At 34.3% G+C, this 25,729-nt stretch overlaps 2 protein-coding genes across 4 annotated transcripts in view; both read left to right on the top strand.

Moving 5' to 3' along the window:
- LOC115962725 overlaps positions 1 to 11,135 on the top strand; it is a 32,298-nt gene extending 21,163 nt beyond the window's left edge. For all 3 annotated transcript variants that reach the window (XM_031081603.1, XM_031081602.1, XM_031081604.1), the window contains 19 exons: positions 143 to 230; positions 390 to 509; positions 611 to 729; positions 812 to 884; positions 989 to 1,108; positions 5,488 to 5,556; positions 5,677 to 5,847; positions 5,934 to 5,981; positions 6,078 to 6,219; positions 6,417 to 6,514; positions 6,694 to 6,838; positions 6,929 to 7,017; positions 7,224 to 7,334; positions 8,057 to 8,131; positions 9,204 to 9,269; positions 9,441 to 9,629; positions 9,712 to 9,822; positions 10,416 to 10,496; positions 10,661 to 11,135. In XM_031081603.1, coding sequence (XP_030937463.1) covers positions 143 to 230; positions 390 to 509; positions 611 to 729; positions 812 to 884; positions 989 to 1,108; positions 5,488 to 5,556; positions 5,677 to 5,847; positions 5,934 to 5,981; positions 6,078 to 6,219; positions 6,417 to 6,514; positions 6,694 to 6,838; positions 6,929 to 7,017; positions 7,224 to 7,334; positions 8,057 to 8,131; positions 9,204 to 9,269; positions 9,441 to 9,629; positions 9,712 to 9,822; positions 10,416 to 10,496; positions 10,661 to 10,840 — 2,095 coding nt within the window. In that variant the 3' untranslated portion in view covers positions 10,841 to 11,135. The remainder of the gene's footprint in view (positions 1 to 142; positions 231 to 389; positions 510 to 610; positions 730 to 811; positions 885 to 988; positions 1,109 to 5,487; positions 5,557 to 5,676; positions 5,848 to 5,933; positions 5,982 to 6,077; positions 6,220 to 6,416; positions 6,515 to 6,693; positions 6,839 to 6,928; positions 7,018 to 7,223; positions 7,335 to 8,056; positions 8,132 to 9,203; positions 9,270 to 9,440; positions 9,630 to 9,711; positions 9,823 to 10,415; positions 10,497 to 10,660) is intronic.
- Positions 11,136 to 16,531: 5,396 nt separating this feature from the next.
- Positions 16,532 to 20,002, top strand: LOC115962943. The gene is made up of 4 exons (XM_031081829.1): positions 16,532 to 16,887; positions 16,973 to 17,116; positions 17,207 to 17,402; positions 19,679 to 20,002. The coding sequence occupies exons 1-4, from the start codon at positions 16,594 to 16,596 to the stop codon at positions 19,717 to 19,719; spliced, it is 675 nt and encodes a 224-aa protein (XP_030937689.1). The 5' UTR covers positions 16,532 to 16,593; the 3' UTR covers positions 19,720 to 20,002.
- Positions 20,003 to 25,729: the final 5,727 nt, after the last annotated feature.

Genomic DNA, 25,729 nt, shown 5'->3' with positions numbered 1-25,729 from the left:
TGTGGCTAGTCCTTTCGGGTATAGCGTAGACGTGACTAAAGCTTTCCTTGAGTCATGGAAAAAACCTTCCAAAAGATGAATTTACAGTTATTATAATTTGCACATTTTTCATTTATTATAATTTGCACATTTTTCATTGCAGGACTATTGAATCACTTATTGCCCAGTTCAGAAAAATTCCTAAATGTTTTTTCATTTTGACCAACTCCAGATCACTGAGTTCTGAAAAGGTAAAGATCTCGTTTTTATACACATGCCAATTCTTTTAAGATTGTTTCTCATCCGTTAATAAAAATAGTCCTTATTAGAACACAACTTTCTGCCATAAGAAGTATCTCAATACTATCTGCTTGTTCCTGGCCACTGAGTTTGAAATCATCTTTTTACAGGCCAGTGCATTGATAAAAGATATCTGCAGAAACCTACATACTGCAGCTACGTCAGTTGAGAACATTGATTATTCGGTAGTTTTGAGAGGGGATTCAACGTTACGTGGTCATTTTCCGGAGGCAAGGATAAGAACTTAAAATAGAATTCTACTGTGGAGTCAATGCTATTGAGACTGAGTAATTTCAATTCACATCATGACATAGGACTGCCTTTTTTTTAGGAAGCTGATGCTGCTGTTTCAGTATTAGGGGAGATGGATGCATGGATCATTTGCCCTTTTTTTCTTCAAGGAGGGCGTTACACTATTGAAGATGTACACTATGTTGCAGATTCTGACAAGTAAGGTTTCCCTTTTTGTGTTGAAAGGTTTGTTCAGTCATTATTAGATGCAAAAATATAACATGGATCATGGTGTCTGTAGGCTTGTCCCTGCAGGGGACACAGAGTTTGCTAAAGATGCTGCTTTTGGCTACAAAGCTTCAAACCTCCGTGAGGTCAAAATTTTTCTTTGATTGTTCAAAATGGGTAATCGTTTATACAAACTCTTAACACTAGTAGATTTCTCGTAAATTTGCAAATTTTTTTTGTCTAAATATAGTGGGTGGAGGAGAAAACAGGTGGCCGCATACCAGCCAGTAAAGTAACATCTATTTCTATACAACTGTTAAGGAAAGGTGGACCAGATGCTGTTTTTGAGCGTCTTTACAATCTTCCAAAGGTACATAATATCGTGAACACTCACATGCACACATACAACTGCAGAAATACATACGTACACTAACACATTAGTTGTGTGGTTGAAGTGATTTCCCTCATTAAGTAGTTGTCATAATATGCTCCTATATCTTCGGAAGTGGTTGTGTAATTTGTCAATAATGTCAATTGAGGGGTAAAAATAAATCTAGGCTAGAATGTTTTTCAGCAGATATGTTTATCACTTCTCTTCTATAAAATTTGGACCTGAATTAAGTGGGATACTATCATTTTATGGATCAAAAGTATTATATATATTTTTTGTAAGTAAATATTTCAATAAGAAGAGCAAAGGGGCACAAGTCATGTAAACAGGATGTATACACCAGCATTAAGCTCTAAAGTAAGCTATCAAGCATCTCAGGAAAATTGGCAAAAGAGAATAGACCTGAAGAATTTATCCACTCAAATAAAGATTTGAGAAATTAAACCTTAAAAAATATTTAGGTCAAGAACAGATTTTTCACTTCCGTCAAATTTTTTAGCATTTCTGTCCCTCTAGATGCACCACATTTGACAATGAGGGATTACCTTTCAAATCTCTATATTACTATGTCTACATTGCCTTCCTTGCCAACTTGCCAAGAGCACCACAACACCCTTTGGCATAACCTGGTGAATCCCAAAAAGAGAAATCACCATACTTTTAAGTTCTCTATCAACAGCGCAATGAAGAAGTAGATGATCTGTAGTTTTCCCAGCCAAATAACACATATGACACCAGTCTATAACAATTAGCTGGAGCATCCTGAGGTTGTTAAATGGATCAAATAAACGTTATTTGAAGAATACCTGCTTTAGTTTGTTTATTTTCCAGAAATGACATTTGGTACATAGACTTGGGTATGAATGTTACATGCAGGTAAGTATCCAGTGTTGGATATATATATGGATATATTTCCAAATATTTTCCACCATTTTGAGTTTTTAGTACCATACCCTTATGAATGTCATATCATGTTGATACAATCACATGAATGTGAAGTGTCTGGGTAAAACAGGATATAAATGCAGCCGAGTCTAAGTGCCTCTGCCTTTTATTGTCTGGGAAATATCAATATCAACAGCCATATTTTGTTGCAGCTTCTATTAAAAGAATAGGCAGTTTATGTATTTGGTTTGATAAGAACGAGTGATTACACAATAAACTCCATCTATTTTATATGATAGGAACCAGTGATTAGTATAGAATAATACATTATCATGTTCTGCCCCACAATGTCCATTAACTATGGTTGAAGCTTCTAGAACTTCTTTTATTGGACAAAGTTGCTAGAAAAGTATGAAAGGTAAATTAGATGGGAAGAGGAAGAAAATGTTTCTATTTGGTGAACGAAATAAAGAAAATGATAGATTCAACAAAAGGGAGGGAGACAATGGTTTAAGAAATTCCATCAAAATTCTGCAAAGTTGGTGGTTCTCATGTATTGCAGAGGTTTTCTTCTTCATTGGCTGCTCTATAAAGATAGGGATAAGAAAATAAAATCTAGAGAAATTTCTGGTACATTGTTTGTGGATTAATAAATTCTCCATGGACAGTGGCAATATTGTTGGCCTTTTTGATAAGTGTAATGGAGTGAGTTCCACCAAGTTCTCAAATTCAGCCCACCTTCATTTTTAGGCAAGTCAACAGCTACAGCATCTTTGCCTTATTGCTTCATTCCAAATTAGATGGAAAACAATGAGGCTTGATCCATTTCCTGATACTTTTTTTACTCAAGCAGGTTGTATCCAATCTACAAATTGCAGTTCATTGAATGGGTTGATTTGGGATGAATATAGACATAGATTTTAGATTGGGTTGGAGGTCCCAATCCAACCGAAAGTTGGTATGAGCCAGGGCTCCAGACTAGCCAAGCTGACTGAGATTTACCCTGCTCAAGCTCAGCTTGATCAGAAATATGAAGGGCTCTGTAAGCTTGTCAAGCTCACGAGTGGCTCAATGAGCCTTGAGGTTCCTATCCTCACCCTGACATTCGGAATTTTTTAAACCAGTCCAGATCTCAATCCTACCCTCCCATACAGGCCCACACCAGAAGATCAGAAAGATCGAAGAGGGAAGACTTGTTGCCCTACCATCCTCTCTTGCTTTTCATCAATTTGGGATTCCTGCACCTCAATATTGAGATCTAATGAGAGGGAAGACATATAGATAAAACCCTCTTAGCCGCTCTCACTTTAGAATGCAATGTAAATCGTAAGTCCCATGTTAAGGATCAGTGACAACACTCAAATAACTAAATCTCTTTAAAGCTTTTCCTCCTCAAATCTGTTATTGCAAGTTACTTATCAAAAAAGAAAAAAATCTGTTAGTGCAAGTTGCCCTTGAGCTGGTACATGAGCCTAGAAGCCAATCATGTCGATAAATTATCAATTTTCCCAAAAGCTTAAGCTTTTAAGGAAATTGTGAGTTTAGTTATTTAACCATAAATCTAACATTCTCCTTATGTGTGGACCCAGACTCCCTTGTAATAAATAGGATAGGGTGGAGACAAGGTTTGAATTTAGGATCACTTGCTTTGATACTATGATAAATTATCGTCCCAAAATTTAAGCTATCAGAAAATTGAGAATTTAATCATTTAACCATAATTGTAATAGATTTTAATGCTTGAGTTTATATCGTTATATTAAATTAGCTTTGGCATGAACTTGAGCTTGGGTCATTCTGCTTAATAGGTGAGCTGAGTTGAGCCCTTGGTTGAGACAAGCTTGGCTCAGTTCATATAGACCCCTAGTAGAGGATAAGGTTGTGACATTGGGAAATGGACCCAAAAAGAACTAATCAGTGACTCAGTGTTGAAGAGATGCTTATGTTGCTTAAGATAAAACTTGTTTTCATGAGATTTCATCCTTTTCTTCTTATTATATAATCCTGTAAAGTGAACCCCTCCCCCCCCCCTCCCACCCGCCACCAAATAAGCGATATAATAAAAACTGTTTGTTGAAGAAAATTCGCAAAAGATAATTTAATCACTTATCTTAGTGGTCCTACCAATTTGAATTAACATAATCTAACCTCAGTTGCTCCTGATTTCCAACTCTAACAACCCTACCAATGTGGTGGATTTAATAGGAACCTCTAGCTATGTGGGGATTATCATAGCTGTATATAGCTTTTAAATTTAGTGGCAGGAGACAGGAGCCAGTAGGTTAGGAACTTACCTAGATTGCCCTTTCCAGGACCTTTCCTTTGTAGGAGAAACATGCACTTTAGCTACTCCAGAGGGGAATGACTATGAATATTGAAGCTAATTAGAATATCTGTGAAGCTTGTCTTGTCATCATTTGTTACAAATGAGCAGATCTTTGTTTAGAGCTTAACATAGTGAAAAGAAAAAGAACATATCAGCCATTATCCTAGTGCTACTTTATCTTTATCTTGCTAATGTAGTAAATGACATTTGATTTTTCAATGTATCATAGGACCTAGCTATTTGGAAAGTCAGTTTGTTAATTAAAAGTAAATGTGAGAAGAAATTACAGAAAGTGTGTTACTCAAAGAAATTACTTGATTGCCAAAAAAAAGGGGTGAAAAACATTTAGACAGAGGTTGTGGGTTCAAGACCCATTGGGTGTGTATGTGTAACCTAACAATAAAAAATAAAAACATTGATATTTTTGTGACTAATTTTATGAGAAGTGTTTATCAGCAACATAGCCTTATCTTTTTATAATTAAAGTCATTAGTCAGCATTTTGTATTCTTCCAAAACAAAAAAATTCCCACTTATTCCATTTTTCAAGGGGTTAAAAGTCTATAAGGTGAATTAGTCAGGTCCTGTTTATGATGCAAAATTTCATGGATCGTACTTGGGCTTAGCAATTCCTTTTGTCTATCCATTGTTCATTCTCCAGTTTGTTTTTTGCCTCGTAAGTCCCGCCTTACCATGTTAGTAATTCAAATCATACAGTTTTGACTCTTCTACTCCATCATCTAGCCATAAATTGGTTTTATTCTTTTTGCCTGAGTCCTAAGTACTACAGTGTTGCAATGCACTAAGACATCCAATATCTCACTCTCTAGCTGAACAAAAGTACCACATGTTACTCCAGAGTTTCATATTTTAAACTAACAACTATTAAACATGGTTATTGTTGAAAGCTTTTATGAGGCAGGTCTTAGTAATAAGGTTTAGGTATAGTCAAGTCATGTAATGTATATCTATTTGCAGGTATCATGCGTAATGCATCTTAACAGCTTAATTACTAAGTTTATATGACACAAAACTGTTAGCTGCACTTCTGTTAGCCGCACTTGTGCCAGGTGTGTGTGTGTGTGTTTTCTTTTGACAATGAAATGCTAGGTTTTGACTAATTTGTTTCTGGTTTATTTCATGAACAGGGGTCGACATGTATAGTTAATGCAGCTAGTGAAAGAGACATGGCTGTATTTGCAGCTGGAATGATCAAGGCAAGTGTCCTGCTATTGCTATAATATTTCTGTTTTTCAATTAGTATAATTGTGATTACTTTCCAGCATGTTTTCCTCAAAAGCTAGTATTTGTTTTAATAAGCTATGTTAAACTGACAGGCTGAATTGAAGGGAAAACGTTTCCTATGCCGTACTGCTGCTAGTTTTGTTTCTACTCGCATTGGAATTATCCCTAAAGCCCCAATTTTGCCAAAGGATCTAGGAATAAACAAAGAAAAGAATGGTGGCCTAATAGTTGTAGGGTCATATGTTCCAAAAACAACTAAACAGGTAGAAATGATGAATAATGGAGATTTCTGTTTCTTTCTTTTATCCAATATTTTGATATCTCTACTTGGTTGGTGCTCCCTCCACAGGTGGAAGAGCTCAGACAACAATGTGGCCAGATCTTAAGAAGTATTGAGGTTACCCAAATACTAAGTTTCTCTTTTAGTTGTGGATTTGTTATAATTATAGCTTTTCATATAAAAGACTGAATAGCCAACTCTGTAATGAAACAGGTTTCTGTTGATAAACTTGCAATGAGGTCTGTAGAAGAGAGGGAAGAGGAAATCAGTAGAACAGCAGCCATGGCAGATTGTTTTCTTAGGGCTCATAAGGACACTCTAATACTGACCAGTCGGGAGCTCATCACTGGAAAAAGTTCGACTCTTTTTTTTCCTGGATATGTTGCTTAGCTATGTGTATATTGAATTCTCTGAACAATATAAAGTTCTTTATGGATAATGTCCACTAGAGCAAGTTGTTAAATGTCTGTATTCAAAAAAACAGTTGGAACAGCAGTACTTTTTTTTCCTGCCTCCCCTTTTCTCATGTGTCAATTCATTTTGCATTTGCAGCTCCTTCCGAGAGTTTGGAGATCAATTTCAAAGTGAGCTCAGCACTGGTGGAAATTGTTAGGCAGATTACTATAAAACCTCGTTACATTCTTGCAAAGGTACTTTTATAATAAACAATACTCCTCCTTTTAACCTTGTTGACATGGCAAACAATGGTACTTTATGTTGATCTTGACACATTGTGGAAGCTTTATTAAAACAATTTGAGCTTGTGGACTAATTTCAATGTACTCAAATTCAAATGCTACATACTGAAAACATTATTACTCTCTTTTAGGGTGGAATTACCTCATCAGATCTTGCTACAAAAGCCCTTGAAGCAAAATGTGCCAAGATAGTTGGACAAGCATTGGCTGGTGTTCCCTTGTGGCAGCTAGGTCCTGAAAGTAGACATCCTGGAGTTCCATACATTGTTTTCCCGGGTGAATATATGTTCTTATAGTGTTTCGGTTATGTAATCTTTTGTTGAAAATTTTATTTTGAGTCTGACAATTTGAAAATCTGCTTTATAGGTAATGTTGGTGACAGTAAAGCGCTGGCCGAAGTTGTGAAATCTTGGGCTCGTCCTCTTAGACTTTCATCTACAAAAGAACTTCTTTCTGTAATGTCCATTAAAATAATATATAAAGATTTTTATAATTTGTGTGCTTGATTATATTGGTCCCCAATCACACACATCCTGTATACTTGGGTGACTCTTTTTTCTTTTTTTTTGGGATCAATAAAATATTTATCAAAAAAAAAAAAAAAATTTAAGATATCTTGATACTTTTTTCCACTGATACTCAAAATTTTCTCTATATGCAGAATGCAGAAAAAGGTGGATATGCTGTTGGAGCATTCAACGTTTATAATTTGGAAGGAGCTGAGGCAGTTGTTGCGGCTGCAGAGGAAGAACAAAGTCCTGCCATATTACAGGTTGGAAGTAGTCTATTTAGAAGATTGATATTATAGCCATGGAGACTCATAAATGACATCTGCCATGATTTTATCCATAATTTGTGATAAGACTATTGAGTTTCCAAATTGAAGCATGGACATGTGTTGTCAATTTTTATTCTATTTTTAGGTTGTATTTGGATTTAATGATTATATTTTTCATTTCTTTATGTTGATTTATTTTCTCAATTTACTCTTAACTATTCAAATAACTCATGTAAATTTCTTATACTTAAATTAATATTTTAAAGTTAATATATGTCAATGATTATGTATTGTTTATTTATTTATTTATTTTTAATTGTATGAAATATTTACCTATATTTGCTTGAGATTACTGAGAAACTTAAGCATAATTATATTATATTGAGTCTCAATTGAATTTTAAATGAACTTGTATCTAGGTGGATTTTTGAATCTTGATGTGAATTGTTTATGATGGAAAAAATTTAATTTCATCTCAATTAACAGCATACATTTACATTATTTTTGTATAAAAATTAAGGTTTTTTATTTTAAAAAAAACTTATATTAGTTAATATTTTGCATTATTTCTTTCAACACTTGTCTTTTAATCTTATCCCTCAGTACTAAAATCTTGCTCTATTGACCATTGTCTGCATTGGTGATATGATTGATGAAATTCTTTGGAAGAATCATGATTTAGGGAAATTTTCTGACTTGATTCTGTTCCTTTTCAGATTCATCCTGGTGCCTTAAAGCAAGGGGGAATTCCTTTGGTTGCCTGTTGTGTCTCTGCTGCTGAACAAGCCAGTGTAAGTGCCATTTCATACACTTGACTTAAGTAGAAAGCAAATAAGTTTAGGAAAAAAAATGAGGGGCAAAAAAAAAAAAAAGCACTGAAAGGTTGAAAGAGAAACAAAGAAAAATTGTTTGCACATTCAGGGTGAAAAGCACAGAAAGGCCAGTGTTGTTTGCACGAGTTTCTATCAAGCACTTGATATACTCAATAGGCGAATGCTATTGTTTGGTAAAAAGCCCTGTTTTGGCTTAGTATGTGTTTATATGCCTCTGTTTAGCTTAGATGTGACATATATTTTATACAGCTGTTATGCAACTTGAGCATTGAAAATTAGTCATTCAATTAAAAGTGCTGAATTTATTCCTCCCAAAAACCCTTACCAGAAACAAAACTTTGTGCTGAATTTATTTTGTTCTACCTGAAGAAGTGCATCTCTTTTGTCTATAAATAATTGGATTTTGTTAATCTCTTGATCTCATTCCTTGTTTGGTTAAAAAATATGTATGGGTTAGAATTTTAGTTTTTCTCTGAAGACATCCTTCCTACTTTTTGAGGTTAGAATTCGTTAAACTATTGCTGATGACATTTAGTTACTAGATCTTGTGTTACAAGAAAGAGATATTGGATGTGTTTGTTTCTTATGGTTAGTAAAATAATTTATACCGCAAAAATGAAAGGAAAAAAAGAACAAAGAATAAGCAATTTTTTATGGAGGAAAAGAATACTGAGAATATATGGAGAATATGAAGGATTAAATATTGACATAGTAATAGCACAAACTTTATGTGATTTGGTGTTTGGCTTACCTTTTCAGGCAATTGAAAGGAAACTTACACCATTATACTTGGAGACTACAAAATTTTGAGAAAATGCTATCCATGATGTAACCACATAGTAGTTCAATCAACCAAATGATTTTCTAATAACCAAATACCAGGTCACTAAACATCTCATGAGCCTGTTCTTGTACTGCAAACCAATTCAATTTTTCTTAGGGGTTTACATTGCCAGACTCTTTTGACTTCTTTATACTTAAGGTAAGATGTACAGATGTTTTGGAGTAAATGCTAATACATGAATGGCAGGTCCCCATCACTGTTCACTTTGATCATGGAACTTCAAAGCAAGACCTGGTTGAAGCTCTTGAGTTGGTTAGTTGTCTTTTTTTATTTAATATCAAAGCCATATGTCTTTCTGTCACCGTAGAGTACCTTCCATTTGATTTACTGCTGAGCATTCTATGTGGTCAGATTGCATTCAATTTATCTTCAATAAATAATAACTAAAGAGTCAATTTCATTTTTTGAACCCAACCGTGCCAGGGATTTGATTCAGTTATGGTAGATGGTTCACATCTTTCATTCAAGGACAATGTATCATATACAAAGTTCATATCATTCTTGGCTCACTCAAAAGATATGCTAGTGGAAGCTGAATTAGGGAGGTTGTCAGGAACAGAAGATGACTTGACTGTGGAAGATTATGAAGCAAGACTGACTGATGTTAATCAGGTTACTTCTGTTTTGAATTAGCTAGAGTCAGCTTTTCTTTTTCGCACATAATGTTGCCAATAACCAGCCTCATGAATTTCAGGCTCAACAATTCATTGATGAGACTGGCATAGATGCTTTGGCAGTGTGTGTTGGAAATGTCCATGGAAAATACCCTGCAAGTGGCCCAAATCTTAAACTTGATTTGCTCAAGGTAAAGTATATATAAATACTATTTTGACATTGTATAGTTTAGTAATTCAATTAGGATTAAAAAATTTACTGACTTCTGTGTAATTAATGTAACTTTACAAAAGGAAGGCAGCATTTGGTTGGTACTTAAAAACTTACCATATTTTGTTACATTAAGGTTTCTTTCTTCTTCTTTTTTTCTTTTTTTGGATAAAGTTACATTAAGGTTTCTAAGTTTTTATGTTCTAGAATAATTTTATGTTATATGGTCTATGCTGTTGATTTGAAATTTAATTTGTAAATTTAAATGGCTAAGGAATATGCTGTTAAAAATATTGATCTCACATTAGTCCTGCTAAATTTTTTGGCTTCAACTTAAAGCTTTGAGATTCGTGGTTATTTTGTGTAATATTATGGCCACTGGGCCAGATTATCTAGTGTGTCAGGAATAACATCCTTACAACTCAATAATGCTGAATCACCTTTTACCTCTCAAACTAAGAACATCATAAAAAATGTATATTGAAAAGGCTGCCTTCTGCTAAATTTTTTGATTCATGCCTCCACCTCATCCATATTAGCTTTTTACTGATTCTAGCTTCCTTCTACATCTAGGATTTGCGCGCTTTGTGTTTGAAGAAAGGAGTTTTTCTGGTGCTTCATGGAGCTTCTGGCTTGTCAAAGGAACTTATCAAGGTACAATTATTTATAAAATACAAATTTTTAGAATTTATTGGCTTTTTTGAAGGTTTTGTTAACAATTCGAGAACAAAACATGTTCTTATGTACTATAACTAACGTTGGTGAATGGCTTTGAGGTTAATTGACATCATATGAGCTTGCTTGACTACTGCATACAGGGTTGTATAGAGCTGGGCGTCAGAAAGTTCAATGTGAACACTGAAGTGCGGAAGGCTTACATGGACTCATTGAACAACCCCAGCAAAGATTTAGTCTATGTTATGGCATCTGCAAAGGAGGCCATGAAAGCTGTGGTTGCAGAGAAGATGCATCTATTTAGTTCGGCAGGAAAAGCATGATAATTTATACAAATTAGGAAAAGGCCATCAACCCAATCAGCATTATGATGTGGCAATTTATGATATTTCTTTCAATTTTTAATTTTTTGTGAATGATTGACTGGGAGGCTAGCAATAAACGCACGATGATTTATATAAATATCAATAATGTGGGTGACCCCAATCAGTTTTATATCGGTAAAGAGTCTTATAGCTCAATGGTTTTCTTTAGTTATTTCCACGATGAGAATTTGGATTAAAATCCCCTCGGACCAAAAAAAAGAAAGAAAAGAAAAAAAAAGAGCTTTATGTTGTACGACTTGTGTTTTCTGCTTTGATTTGTGTGTAACTATCTATATATATATACTGATATACATATATGTATTAGAGCATTCCATTCGGTTTTGCAAACTTCCTTTATTTTGCATCACAAAGCTAAATATATAAATATATATAGAGATGGGTTCAAATTGCATCTTTTTTTAAACTATTGGATTTAAGTAGATCCAACAGTTACCCTCATTATTACAAATATTTTTATTAGAATCTTATTAATTACCCGCATTTATTACATTCTAAAGTATGACTCTCTCTCTCTATGTTTCTCTTCCTCCCCTTTTGTCTCTCCGTTTGTCTCTCTCTCTCCATTCTAAACCTACGTGTCTCTCTCTATCTCCTCCTCCATTGCTCCTCCACCATTGTTCCACCTCCACAGGTTGCCGGCAGAAAAAAAAGGAAGAAGATGGTTTCAATTTATTGCAGCGGCTATGATGTCCGCAATTTATGAGGAAAATAAGGAAGAAGATGGTTTCTTGTATATGACCTACAGTGGCGAGAACACCTTTGGGATTTGCTGAATCGTGATTAAGCTGTATCTATGTGAATAGGAGTTGCAAATAAAACTAAGAAAATAATGGAATTAGCTTAGATGTAAATTTTATGTATTTCATTAGATTGATGTTCTAGGCAGTTCACTATGGTTTGGATCAATGACTATATTTTTTAGTTCGTCAACTGTTTGGTATTATGTTCTTTTTAAATTCCAGATGGTTTGGATCAATGTCTACTTTTGCCAGTTTGACTACCTCTTTTATGATTAGGGTGAATGACTATTTTAAGTAAATGAATTGTTTGTGCAGCTCTATGGATGTGTGCGCGCTTGACTCTGTATTTTAGAGTTCTGGGGTTGGCACAAGCTCAACACCGATGGGTATGTGGAAAAAGGGGGAGGTGGGAGGACGTATTGAATCAATTGATAGAAGTGGAAGGTTGAAAGCAAAACAGGGATGATAATGGCACATGGACTGGTTTCTTGAGCGCCACTGGTAAAGGATGGCCTCCATCTAGTCGTCTAGTTTGAGATAATAGTTTTAGAAGTTGGACCTGGTGCAGAAATTGTTATTGGCATCGTTAATAAATAATGGCACATCTAATGATAGAATTTTACAAGCTGTGGTCAGTGACTAGTCTGCCTATTGATACACCCCCACTCTACTTCACAATATGCTTCAATGTAATGTTATGCTGGGATTGGATTTTAAGCAATTATACATGGGACCACCATGAGTACTTGCTGAATAAAAAAATTAAGCACATCAATTACAACTTCACACTTGAACATGTGGATTTGCATGTCTATTTGGAGGTGATATTAATACATGAATCAATATTGTGAAGTTGAGTGGGAAGGCTTGATCCTTTGCATAATTGGCTTGCGTGGGAAGCAGATTTGCGTGAGAAGCAAATGTACTTGTCAAGCATGGTTGTTTTACTATTGCAAAGTCTGTCTTCACATTTGCGTGAGAAGCAAATGTATTTGCCAAACGTAGTTGCTTTATTATTGCAAAATCTGTCTTCCCAGACCCCCTAGAGGATTTGACAACAATCCTTAGTTTAGTGATTGTCTCGTGTTTCAGAGGTGTTGTAATGTGTATTGTTTTCTATTTTTCTATGGTTTAATGGTAACCCTTACTATTAAAAACTAAAAAGTGTTTTCCTGTGAGATTATTACGAAAAGTTCCAATAAATTTATAGACTCGGCTGTTATACAGACCGTTCTGGGAGACACAAATAGTCATCTGCGATTGAAATTTTAAGTCGAAACTGAGATCATAGTCTTAATTCTGCCATCGCTGTCCTGTGGGAGCTGTCTGCTACTATGGTAGACCTTGCTAGCACTGCCATGGCATTATGTCACTAAAAGGATTTTACAAAATCTTCAGAATGTACATCATAAAGCACAACAATATTAATATATTATAGAGGGTAAGGAACAGCAAAACTAAATCAAATTGTCTAGGGCTTGGGATAAGAAAAGTGAGTAACTGACTACCAAGCCAACAAAGAGAGCTGTTCACATTGTCCACCTTGTATGTATAAAGTTTCATGTAAAATGTTCCTGGTTATTTTTTTGGAACAAATACAAATTTTCATTCATCCAATCAAAGGAGCAAATCTTTGTTCATTTAGAGACCTTTTTCTGGTACTGATTCTTGACCCATTTGATTCCCACCGAGGTTCCGCTCTTAACCTTTTGGGCGCTCACTGATGCAGCTGCCTTGGCCTTGCAGAGTCCTGGCGATGCTGCTGCTTTCACATCACCCATCTTGCTGCCACTGCTGTTTCCTACCTTGTTCATGAGCTTGTCATCATCATCATTGCCACCATAACCTTCTGCGCTCCATTGCTCAACCCAGCCTGGTGCCTTACTTCCCATGGTATCTGAATTTTGCTCAAAGACACTGACCCATTAAATTGCATTAATTTCCTCTAGTGTCCAAAACAGAACTCGGCAAATGAATCCATAGATTACATACAGTCCCAAAAGAAATCACATCAAAAGGCAAAAATTGCAATCAAACATAACATAATATTTCAAAGACAAACAGAGAGAGAGCGAGATGCGTCAAATTTTGTTGGGTTTAGAAATAGGTTTAGAACGTAGTAAATGAGGGTAACTAATGAAATTATAATAAAAATATTTATAAAAAATGTGTAACTCTTTAGAGTTACATCATGTGTAACTTGAACCCATCTCATATATATATAAATAAGCAACCAATTAACAATATATTTGCTATCCCATTTTTCATTTTAGAATACATCATGATAATGTGTGGAATCAGTAGGTCATGTGCTTCGAACTTTAACGGTGGATCATTGACCTGAAAAGGTGAGATAGAGTTAGACGAGGATATAAAGAATTGGATGAGCTAAAGAAAGTTACACACTCTCAGAACAAAGACGACCCCAGGCACAAACCAAGGGAGGGAACAAATCCCTACCAACTTCGACGGGGTCACTAGCCCAAAAACGAAGGAAAACTCTTTCTTCCACACTCTATCAGATGTTGGAAGAAATCTTATCATCCTACAACTAGAACCCCTAGTAGAAAATTGATTAAAACCAAGAGTTTTTATTTTATTTTATTTACTTATTTATCTCAATGGATTTGTAAACCAGAGCGAAAATGTCAAATGAGAAAATATGAGAAAGTGAGGAGGGCAAGCTAGAGATTGAGCTATTTATAGGCAACCAAGTGGGTCATTGAAGCGCCACAAGCCAATTAGAGAATGCCACGTGTCCAATCCACTTGAGGAATGAAGTGATGTGACCCATCAACCACTCACTGACAGCCACGTGGCAGCATGTACACCGAGTAATATCAGCATATCTCATGATGCCTAGTGTTCAAGCTATCAAAGAATTGAGGAGTGCCATGTAAAAAAAAAAAAAAAAAAAAAAAAAAAATGAGAGAGAAAAGACATGTTTTAGAAAAATGAGAAATAACATAAATCATATTTGATGAATATATGGACGCCTTACAAACAAGGGGGCAACTGATGGGTAATTTATAAAAATATGATTCGTCCAAAAGAGTCATCTAAGATTGTCATCAAAAGGAAACGAGGAGAACAATATTCAAAACCAAGGCAAGAAGTTGTCTAAGGAAGACCAGTCGTCTACACCACAAGAGGGTATAGATGAACAACAAACACTTAGCAGATTTTAAGGTGTTTTATGCAAACCAAGAATAGTTGCACCACTATCCACTATTTCGATACGTGAGGTGAATTCCCCGAAGTTCGTTTTACTCTCCCCATTAAGTCCACACATTTCTCACGACGTTAATGATTCCTAATAAGTAGACCCACTCCAAACTCTTTTTAAAAATGACCCAACTTCGCCAGACTAAGGTATGCATTACTATTCATTCACTCATTATACTTGAGTCTTAGAGAGGAATCTGACTTAGCTGTTGAAGGGTCCTTGGCCGGTTCACTCTGGTCACCTTTGATAGCCTCTTTCTTTCTTTTTCAGGTTACCAATCCACCGTTGAAGTTCAAAGCATACAACCTACTAATTTCACACATCATCACATCATATTACCCAAAAAAATAAAAATAAAAATAAAAACTATAGAGAGGAAAATAAAAAAAAATATAGAGAGAGAGAGAGAGAGAATAAAATACAAAAAAGTAAGTTTTGTGTAGTCGGTAAATTTTTTTGCACCAAATGTTCACCCATTTTGTATTTTTTTTGTGCCTTGCATTTCTAGATGAGAAAGCCCTAAGTTACAAACAGACCAATTATCTTTTTAGATTCCCATATAAACAAAAAAAAAAAAAAAAAAAAAAACCCTTTTTAGATCTTACAATGAAACACTTGTGGGGGTAGCAACCTGCATCTCCAACTAGGGATGGCAATGGGGCGGGACGGGGCTGAAGGATGGGGTCTTCGTCCCTGTCTTGTATGGTTTTGTCTTGCCCCATCCCTGCCCCTTGAGGTCCTGCGAAGCCCCACCCCACCTCGTAAAACTCTACTTTTTGTTAATTTGCTCTACAACTAGCACATTTTTTTTAATGAAATCTATTTCATTAATAAAAATATACTTAAAATTACAACTAAATTTATCCCATCAAATCAAATCAATTTTTAGAAAAAAAATTTGAATAATATATCCAAGTGTTTAACAAGACAATCATATAAAGAAAAAAAAAAAAAAAAAAACTCATAGTATAACACATAACAAAATAAAGGCAAAGAACCACATTGGATAGAATAAAATAAACTAATATTGATATAGTTATTTAAATAGTAGGGTTTTAAGGTATGAAAAATTTACAATTATAACCCTTAGCGACGCGGGGAGGGGTGGGGACGGGGAGGGTTTAAAAAGTTTAAACTCATCCCCGCCCCGCCCCGCCCCGCCCCGCCCCGCCCCGTGGTGTGGGGCTAAAATCTTGCCCATCCCTGCCCCATCACCTTTGCAAGGCGAGAAAAATCCGTACGGGACAAAGTGGAAAGAGACGGATTAAATGGGGCGGGGAAAAATTCCAATCCCTATCTCCAACCGTTCTAAATTTTCATGCAGCCTGCCAATATTGTTCCCTACATGTCCAAATACGCTCCTATTCCAAAATATCCAGCTTTGTACGACAATGTTCCATACATTTGAATAATTGGAAATTCAAAAGTCAAGCAACAAATGATTAAGTGGACTTTTTAATTACAAAACATTATTATAGGTCGGCTAGTGGGCTTTTAACAAAAGCCGACTTGGGCTTGTGGGTTTCAATTAAAGCCATACGGCCCATACCATTTGCGACAAATGGGTTGAATTTGAACTTTGAACCGAAGCCACAAAGGGTAAAATTGTAAAGTAAATAGAAATGAGAATAGGGCTAAAAGAAACAACACGTGAGTGTGAGAATCAGTGAGATCATCTATTTATTCATCATCATAAAAAATAAAAATTTCTGATCTCATCTGAAATGGCTATGGCGGCTGCTACTGCTGATATCCTTGTGCCGAGGTTGGAAGAAAAGCACGAGGAACCACAACAGAAGAAGCAAGAGGAGGAAGACGCCCCCTATCGCGAGAAAGTTGGCTTACCTTTGGATGACGAACTTCAAGAGAAGAAGCAGAAGAAGACAGATGAAGAAAAACAAGCCGTCCCATATCTTAGTGACGATGACGATGACGATGAAGATTATTTTCCTGGTGAGCTCCCTGATATGACCCGTGCAGAATTGGCTTTGTATCATCAACAGGTTGAAGAGAGCGGGGTAAGCAATCATCGGATATAGTGAGTTTGTGCGTGATGATGCTCCCATGAATCTTGTCTCATTTGTCTCTCTTTCTCATTCACAGGGCTTTGATGTTGACGACTTCTCCCACTCTTTCGCATGCGGTAGAATTGAGAAGATGGGATTCAGGGGGGTCATTGATGATGCTGATAAGAAAGAACTTGGTGAATATTCTATGGAAGCAATCCACAAGTACAACACTGATGAGGTCTTTTCATAATCAAACCCCTTAATTAGTTACCTTTATTATTATTGTTATTGCTGTTGGCTTTATTGTGTCTGGGACAATTTCTTGTAGAAGAAGAACTTTAAGTTCAAGGAGGTGGTGAAGGCAAATGTGCAGTGCGTTGCCGGCCTCATGTATTATATTACCTTCAAGGCTGAGGATGCTTCTACTGCTACTATTGAAACCTTTCAAGCTAAAGTGTGGAGGGGAATTGGATTTGTAGAGGTCATATCTATTAGAGTAAAGCCCATCTCTATCACTAAGCAAGGTAATTTCTTTTTCTATGCTCCATCAATAAACCTTTGAAACTGCTCCTAAGTCATGCATTAGCTAGGAAAAGCATGATAATGTTTTACATTTGCAATTTCTTTTTTGTATTAATTTGCTTGATGCATTCTTGAGGCTACAATGCTGAGTTAACTTAGTTGGAGAGGAATGTTTGAAAAGGATCTACTCTCTAATAATACACGTCTTTTAATCTATTGTGCAATTGCTCCTGCTTGACTTGTCTAGATTTGTAGCTTCAACCTTTTAGCATGTGTGCATCTTCTCTGTTATTTGAATGATTACTTGAAAACTACCCTGTTTTTAAAGAGCTGTTATCATGCTTTGGGAACTTATTGTGCTTGGACTCATAGTTAGGATGTATTTGAAACCTTGTATACATTTTATTTGGAAGATCTACCTTCTCTTATTTGCTTTTGAATTTTAATGAATTTAGGCTTAACCTCAAAAACTACTAGTTTCAGAACTTATTCTCAATCAAATTCTTGTTATGCCGGAGCCACTAAGCCACTTTAGTTGTTATTTATGTTTTGGTTGTCATCTTCAGAACCCTATAACTAGCTATTGCAGATTTATATTCTGTTACTACTTTTATGTTCTAGTGGTGCAGGCACCATGATGCACCAAGAATATTGTTAATGAAATCTCGAATTTTGGAATTTCACCAATGTAAATCTTTATCTGACTAAAGATTTTGTGGGATTTTTTTTTTTTTTTTAATTACTTTCCTTATTGATGTACTCATTGGAAGCCTATTTAAAATGGCTTTAGTAAAGATTTAAGGTAGATTTTGATGGTTTGAATTTTGTTCTGGAAATTTTTAAAGTGCCGGGTGTTTATTCCAAGCAAACCTAATTGCTGATTCAAACATGCACTTGTTACACTCCTTCGAAATACCACATTAAACACAATGGTGTCAAATTCTAAATGTCAGATGTGCCCCGCTGGGACCATATTTTCAAAGTCTTAAGATGCTATCAAAATAAAAAATTCCAAATGTCAGATGCCCCAACCAATATATCCTTCCAATAAAAAGATCTAGCACCCTTCTAGGCAAAACCCAAAAACTCCAAATGATATAAAGACAAAACACCACAACTAATACACCCTCTCACATGAATCAAAAGATGATACACTATCTTGCCACTATTCCAACACATACAATACCTGGCCACAATTTGAAAACCTCTTCTCCTTAGGTTGTCGCCAATATCTTCCCTCACACCGCCATCCAAACATGAAAGGAAACTTGAATAGGGGCCTTAACCCTCCAAATACTTTTTCAAGGAAAGATAACACAGATAGACCCTCTTAGTGCATTATAGTAAGAATGAATATCAAAACCCCCATTTTTCTTCAATTTCCACCAAACACAGTCCCCACTCATAGTAGGAGTATTAGACTCCAACATATGAAGAAAATTCAATTCCCAATAATTGAAATCACCAAGGAATCTCACATATCACTTTTTAATATGTTTACAATGTAAACAACACCACACTAGCTTACATATGCTTATATTCTATTGTTTGATTCATATCTTACCTACATGATTCTCTAATTTATTCTCCCATTTGAATACTTCGTTTTTGGCCAGCAAATGCCATTTTTTTTTTTCTTCTGGTTAGAAAATGCAAGCTTAGAAATTTTGAACACTACAGATGGAATCTATCTTCACTTGATTTTTTTTTTTTTTTTTTCATTTTATTTTCATTAAAAAAAAAAAAAAAAAAAAAAAAAAAAAAAAAAACTGTTTCTCAACAAAAGCTTTATGAGACGCCAGTCTGAACTATGGATCCATAAAACCTATTGTTCTTACTAGATAACTTGGTGATGGACATTTAGTGATAATCTTAGATTTGAAATTATAATAAAGCTCCCAAGGGGTTGAAAAACTTCAAATTGCACTGTGCTTCTTTGTTGCCTTGGCAGTTGTCCGAGTATGAAGGTTAGAAGGTTGGTAAAAGAACATTGCTGAATACCCAAATAAAGATAAACTTCAAATTGCATGCAAGATGCAAGGAGAAAAAAGAATCATGACCAAATGCAGCATGGGTGCAACTAATTATTGTGCAAGTGAGTAGGTTCCATTTGCTGATGCAGCAAGATTAGGCCAAGGCAGAATCAAGATTTGGTCATAGTTAGAATTGATTATTTAGGACTCTGGACCAGCTACTCTAATAGCTCAAAAATGGCGAATAAGGCACTTGACATAGACTTGTTGTTTGGTGTTTTTGACCTTATTTTTGTTATTTGCAGGAAATGAAGACTTGGCAATATGCTGTTCGCGAGGTTCATGAAGGTTGCTGGCAGTATTTTTCTATTTAAGTCAAATGGAGGGAAAACACTTTTTAAGTCTGAATTTAATATTATGTATGGTAAGTTTAGGTTGATATTATGTTTTTGAGACTTGTTAAATTATGCATGGATGTTCTACTCATAGGTTGCCGAATGTGGCCTTTTTCATCAAATGTCAAGCAAAGAAAATGCCTCCTTTAGTTTCCTTTACTAAAGGGTTAACTTGACAATATTAAGGATGGGGACTGGGACATTGGAACTACACTTGTCCATTGCGTCTTTGAAGTTGTGTAGTGAGAGAGACCACCACCTCTAGCTCTTTTTGATTCATTGTAGTGCAGCTCGCATCTCAGCAGGACACCCCCAGATCCTTGCTCAAGTCTGCATCAAAGTGACAGTAACTAAATATTATAATAAAATCTTTGTTTTAAAGAGAGGACGTCTGAATCATTGGTAAAAGTCACTAAGGAAATGGTTTGATTATAAAATCGTAGAATGAATCTATTGTCTTGTTGTTGTTGTTGTAGTTGTTTTTTTTTTTTTTTTTTTTTTTTTTTTTTTTTTTTTTTTTTTTTTTTTTTTTTTTAAGACGGATTTTTTATGTCCATTTTTACCCAAAATCTCAACATTTTTGAGATAACTCGGCGACTCTGCTTGTGCTAACTTCTAAGCAGTCCCAGCTTGAAAATTAAGTTATTCACTACCCCCATCCAAGGGACCCTCCCCCCTAGCCTCTTAGACGCTCTAAAGACTATGTTGAGACCAATTCTTCCATAGTTCAGCTTCTTAGTAGAATTTCTCTTGATTCCTCCTAGTTGTTAGTGTTCTTTTCTCTGGGCATTAAGATAATTTTTTTTTACACCCTAGTCTTCCTTAATCTAGTGTTAATTCTTAAAAAGTGAAATCCCTTAGTCTAGTTTTGGAACACTTTTGTTGACGAAATTTATCAAATTGCATTTGGATTTTATATTGGACTCTATTTGAATTTGAATATTTTTGCTAAATTTAAAATTCTTGGATTTTTATTTAATGATTTGGGATATGTTAAATCCGAGTTTAATTTCTTGCTGTATTGGTGAACGAAGAAATTATGGCTAATTACAACTAACTCACTTGTGGTTTGGCCGAAGTTTAAATTGCCTATCCGTGGTTTGAAATTTGATACTTTATTCACTTCAAGTTAGCACAGTTAGCTCACTTATGTTAAAAATGAGGATAAATATGTATTTTTGCTCCCATTAGAAGTCTCTCTCCTCCCAAAACATAAAAAATATATAAAAAAACAAGGGAAAACAATATCAAAAAGTGAGGGTTTTGTAAAAATTAAGAAAAAAGATTGCCCCACTTGTTCTTAATTTTTATAGAACTCTCACCTTTTGAGTTCGTTTTCCTTGTTCTTTTATGTTTTAGGGGGTGAGAGACATAAAGGGGAAGCAAAATTACATATTTAAACCTTTTTTTTTTTTTTTTTTTAGAAGTGGGTTACGGAACTCTAACTGAGTTAACGTTAGGTGGGTAAGATGCCAAATTTCAAACCACGGATAGACAACTTAAATTTTGGTTAAACTATAGGTGAGTAAGTTGCAATTAGCCCAAAAATTATATTGGTGGAAAATGAATTTTGGTCTTAATTTTTTTTTAATTATCTACAAAATTTTATATAGTTTTGTGTTTTTATGAGTTAGACCAACATATTTGAGTCATTTGACTATCTATTACGTAACTGGACACCTCATTTTGTATTTCCTATGACTTGAGCCTTCAACCCTTGAAGACAATATCAAGGGAAGCAAGTATCAATAAAGAAGTGCACGAGATTGCAAAAATCTTTAATAAAAAAAAAAAAAAAAAATTTGTTCAGCATTTGCATGATTCATCCTTATGCAATTTTAAGGCAAGTGAGGAAGTTGATTAAGGCCTTCAAATTTTAACCAATAGAGATATTTATTTCTTGTGAAAATATTAATTAGGCCATAAATATTAACCAATAAATAAAAAATAATTTGTTTTGTCAAAGAAAATCAAGGCCCCCAAGTGAAAAAAAGAGTGACCCCCAAATAAAATTAAAAAAAAGTCTCCAAATTTCAATTAAATGAAAGTTTTTTGGTAAATTAGTTGAGGGAGACATCAGATGACACATATGATATGACATACAACGAAATCAGTAAAACAAAAACCCAAAAAATAGAAACAGTCATTTTGAACCAAATATTATTGATAGGAATGAAATCAAAGGCTCACGAGAATGAAGCAATCTATATGTGTTATGGAATTCATTGTTTTTTTTTTTTTTGGGTAGAGGATTTCCAACGTTGGACCAAACAAGTAGTAAAAACATGTTTGTATAGAATTTTCAGAGAGAGAGAGAGAGAGAAAGAGAGAGTAGTACCCTTGAAAGCACGGTAAAGTGCAATAGCGTCGTCTCTTGGGGAGGTTGGAACTGGAGGAACGCTTAGCGTCGACATTGATTTGCTCTCTCTCTCTCTCTGACTCTCTCTCTTTCTTTCTTTCTTCAACCTTTGTGTTGTGTGTGTTCTGTCTTGTAGTATTGTGAGGGAGAAATTTAAATGAATATTGAATGTGAGTCTGAGGATAATAGACGTGATTTTCTAAATCATAGAGTCTTCTTAGACTGATTAACTAGTGAGATGCGGCTTTAAAAAAAAAATAAAAACAAAAACTAGTGAAATGTAGGGAGAGAACTAGGGCTGGCTGAGCATGGATCCAACCTACTCGATCAAACCGCCCGACCCGACCCAAACCAAAGGGTTTTGGGCAAGTTGGATAGTTCTCGGGTCGAATTTCGGGTCAAATACTTTGGTCATGAGTCGAACCTAACCCGCCCAATTTTTAATATTAAAAAAAAAAAATAGAGAGAGAGGGAGAAGAAGAAAAAGAAAAGAGTTACCACGTTTCCTCAACCTTCAAGACCTTTTGCTTGCCATCTTTTTTTTTTTCAAATTAATGTAAAAGAAGAAGATGATTAGAGTTGAGGTTTTTTTTTTTTTTATTTTTTTAGCAAAAGAGGTGGGTTTTGAAAGATTGGGAAGAGGTAAGGAAGTTTTTGGAATTATTCCATATTTCTAGTTTCTTACTTTTAATGACTTTCACTTATTATGATAATGCCTAAACTTATGATATTATATACTTACATTACCAATATAATATTAAAAAAAGAATTATTCCTAAGATAGATTTCTTTCTTAATTTACAATATTTAATTCTTTCTCAAAAAAAAAAAAAAAAAACTTACAAAATTTAATTAAAATTCTTTGTCAACCATAACCATCTATTTGAATTTTCCTAATGCAAACCATATGAAAATTAAAGTTTCCTTTTGAGTTATGTTTTCCCTCATTAAACCTTGATTCTAAATTTGAATTCCATTTTGAATTTGGTCATCCATAACTAGTTAGGAATTTTGTAACATACGAGTCAAACATAAATTCATTAATTTATACTTATCAATAGGAATGTAATAATCGTATATGCTAATTCAATTTTTTTGCTTAACCGAATTTTTAATTTTTCTAATACAAATTTTTCTTTTGAAAAGTCAAGTTTCCTTTTGTGTCATGTCTTCATGTGTGACATATCTACTTTAGTCAAATTCTCATCTAATTAAGGTTCACTAGATAAAGAAAATTAATAATAAATATATATTACCATAAACGTCTGATATATATATATATATATATATTCTAATAAAAAAAAACCTATTCTATTTAATCTATTTCATTTAATGTAAATTTAACTATTACCATAAATGTCTAATTTATGAAGACTATTACTCAAATCACGAGTAATGCTACTGATATAAACTATTTTACAACATCTATATATATAATAATAGGTAAAGTTGAGAGAAAATCCAATTAGATTTCAAATTAGAATTCAATTAGAGTCTAGTTTTGCGCCACGCGTCCCATCTAATATAAGTTTTTAAAATTTTTGTGTCAAGTGAGTTAATTCAATTTAAAAATTGGATTTCAATTAAAGTTTAATTTTGCGACATGTGTCCTATCTAATCTAAGTGTTTTAATTTTTTTATTAAATGAGTTAATTTAGTATAAAAAAACGAGGAGTCTAATATAAGTAAACCATTAAAACATAATTTTTGAATGATTTATATTTATGAGCTTTTTTTTTTTTTTTTTTTTTTTTGTAGAACTAAAAACAATTCAAGTTTATAAGTCATCTATATATTATATATAGGTAAAGCTGGGAGAAAATCCAATCAAATTTCAAATTGGAATTCAATTAGAATTTAATTTTGCGCCACGTGTTCCATCTAATCAAAATTTTTAAATTTTTGTACCAAATTAGTTAGTTCAGCGTAAAAATTGGATTTCAATTAGAGTTTAATTTTATGGCATATGTACCTTCTAATCGAAGTTTTTTAATTTTTGTGTCAAATGAGTTAATTTAGAGTATAAAACAAGGAGTGCAATATAAATCAATCATAAAAAACATAATCATATATATAACACTATATATAAAATTAGAGGAAGAGAGAGTTTGAATGATTTTATATTTATGAGCCTTTTTTTTATAACTAAAAACAATTTAAATTTATAAGTTATCTCTCTATATATATATTAATAGGTAAAGCTAAGAGATAATCTAATAAATTCTACAATTGAAGTCCAATTTTGTACCATGTGTCATAAATTATTTATTTTTAGAGAGAATTTTATTTCTTAATTTTGGAATCAAATGTGGGACCATATCATAAATATTCATTTAAGTGAGTTATTGTATAAAAAAACCAAAGAGTCTAGAATTAATAAACATAAAAATATTTAAAAATTTGACAATTTACATTTTCTACCTAATAGTATTTTTACAAGACGTTTTAAAGAGTTAAAAAAAATATAAGAATGAATATCAATCATATTTAAATTATATATGTAAGAATTATACTATGCATCTTAATGTGTGTCTTTTAAGTATATCTATGCATATGCATGGAGTTATGGATAATGTACTTGTGGCTTTTGAAACCCTCAATTACCTAAAAAGAAAGACCCAAGGGAAACTATGTTACATGGCTTTAAAACTTGATATGAGTAAGGTATGATAAGGTGGAATGGATTTTGTTGGAGAAAGTTATGAGGCATTTAGGGTTTGCTGACAATTTGATTAAAATTATTATGTCCTGCATGCCAACTATTTCTTATGCTGTTCTTTTGAATGGTCAACCTGTGGGTAACATCAAACCCACTAGAGGGTTAAGACAAGGTGACCCCTCTCCCCCTACCTCTTTTCACTTTGTGTTCTTGGTCTCCAGGGTTTGTTAAAAAATGTTGAAGTGCAGGGTGATATAAATGGGGTGTCGATTTGCCATAATGGCCCTAAAGTATCCCATCTTTTTTTTGCTCATGATAATGTCCTATTTTGTCGAGCCAAGGAGGAGGAATGCCAAACTATCCTAGATTTGTTAGCAATCTATGAAAGAGGGTTGGGGCAAAAGATTAATAGAGAGAAAACCAATATTTTCTTTAGTTCTAATACTCTTCCACAGGTTCAGAGCAATATCCAACAACTCCTTAGGGTACCGGCCATTCGGCAATATGAAAATATTTAGGTTTGTTGGCTTTAGTGGGGAGAGCAAAGAAACAAAGTTTCATTTACCTAAAAGAGAGGGTTTGGAGGAAGTTCCAAGGGTGGAAGGAAAAAACTTCTTTCTCATGCAGGCAGAGAAGTGTTGATAAAATTGGTGATTCAGGCTATCCCTACATACACTATGAGTTGTTTCAAACTCCCTAAGGGGTTGGTGAAGGAGTTGGAGGTTTTGATTAGAAAATTTTGGTGGGGATATTATGGGGATAGTAGGAAGGTTCATTGGGTGAATTGGAAGCGCTTATGCGAAGCCAAAGAAGTTGGGGGTTTGGGCTTCAAAGAGATTGAGAAGTTTAATGACTCATTATTGGCTAAGCAGGTGCGGTGCATGATAAACAACCCAAACTCCCTTTGCCACAGGGTGTTCAAAGCAAGATTTTTCTCGGATTG

This window comes from Quercus lobata, chromosome 10 (genome assembly GCF_001633185.2).
Source record: "Quercus lobata isolate SW786 chromosome 10, ValleyOak3.0 Primary Assembly, whole genome shotgun sequence".
In the NCBI taxonomy this organism is placed as follows: Eukaryota; Viridiplantae; Streptophyta; class Magnoliopsida; order Fagales; family Fagaceae; genus Quercus; species Quercus lobata.
The sequence above is the reverse complement of the archived record's forward strand: the minus strand, read 5'-3'. Positions and strand labels throughout refer to the sequence as shown.

Excerpts from the sequence above, each read along its gene's own strand:
- LOC115962943 (XM_031081829.1), top strand. The coding sequence starts at position 16,594 with ATGGCTATGGCGGCTGCTACTGCTGATATCCTTGTGCCGAGGTTGGAA. Across the intron at positions 17,117-17,206 it reads ACAAGTACAACACTGATGAG|AAGAAGAACTTTAAGTTCAA; the intron begins GTCTTTTCATAA and ends AATTTCTTGTAG. Across the intron at positions 17,403-19,678 it reads CATCTCTATCACTAAGCAAG|GAAATGAAGACTTGGCAATA; the intron begins GTAATTTCTTTT and ends TGTTATTTGCAG.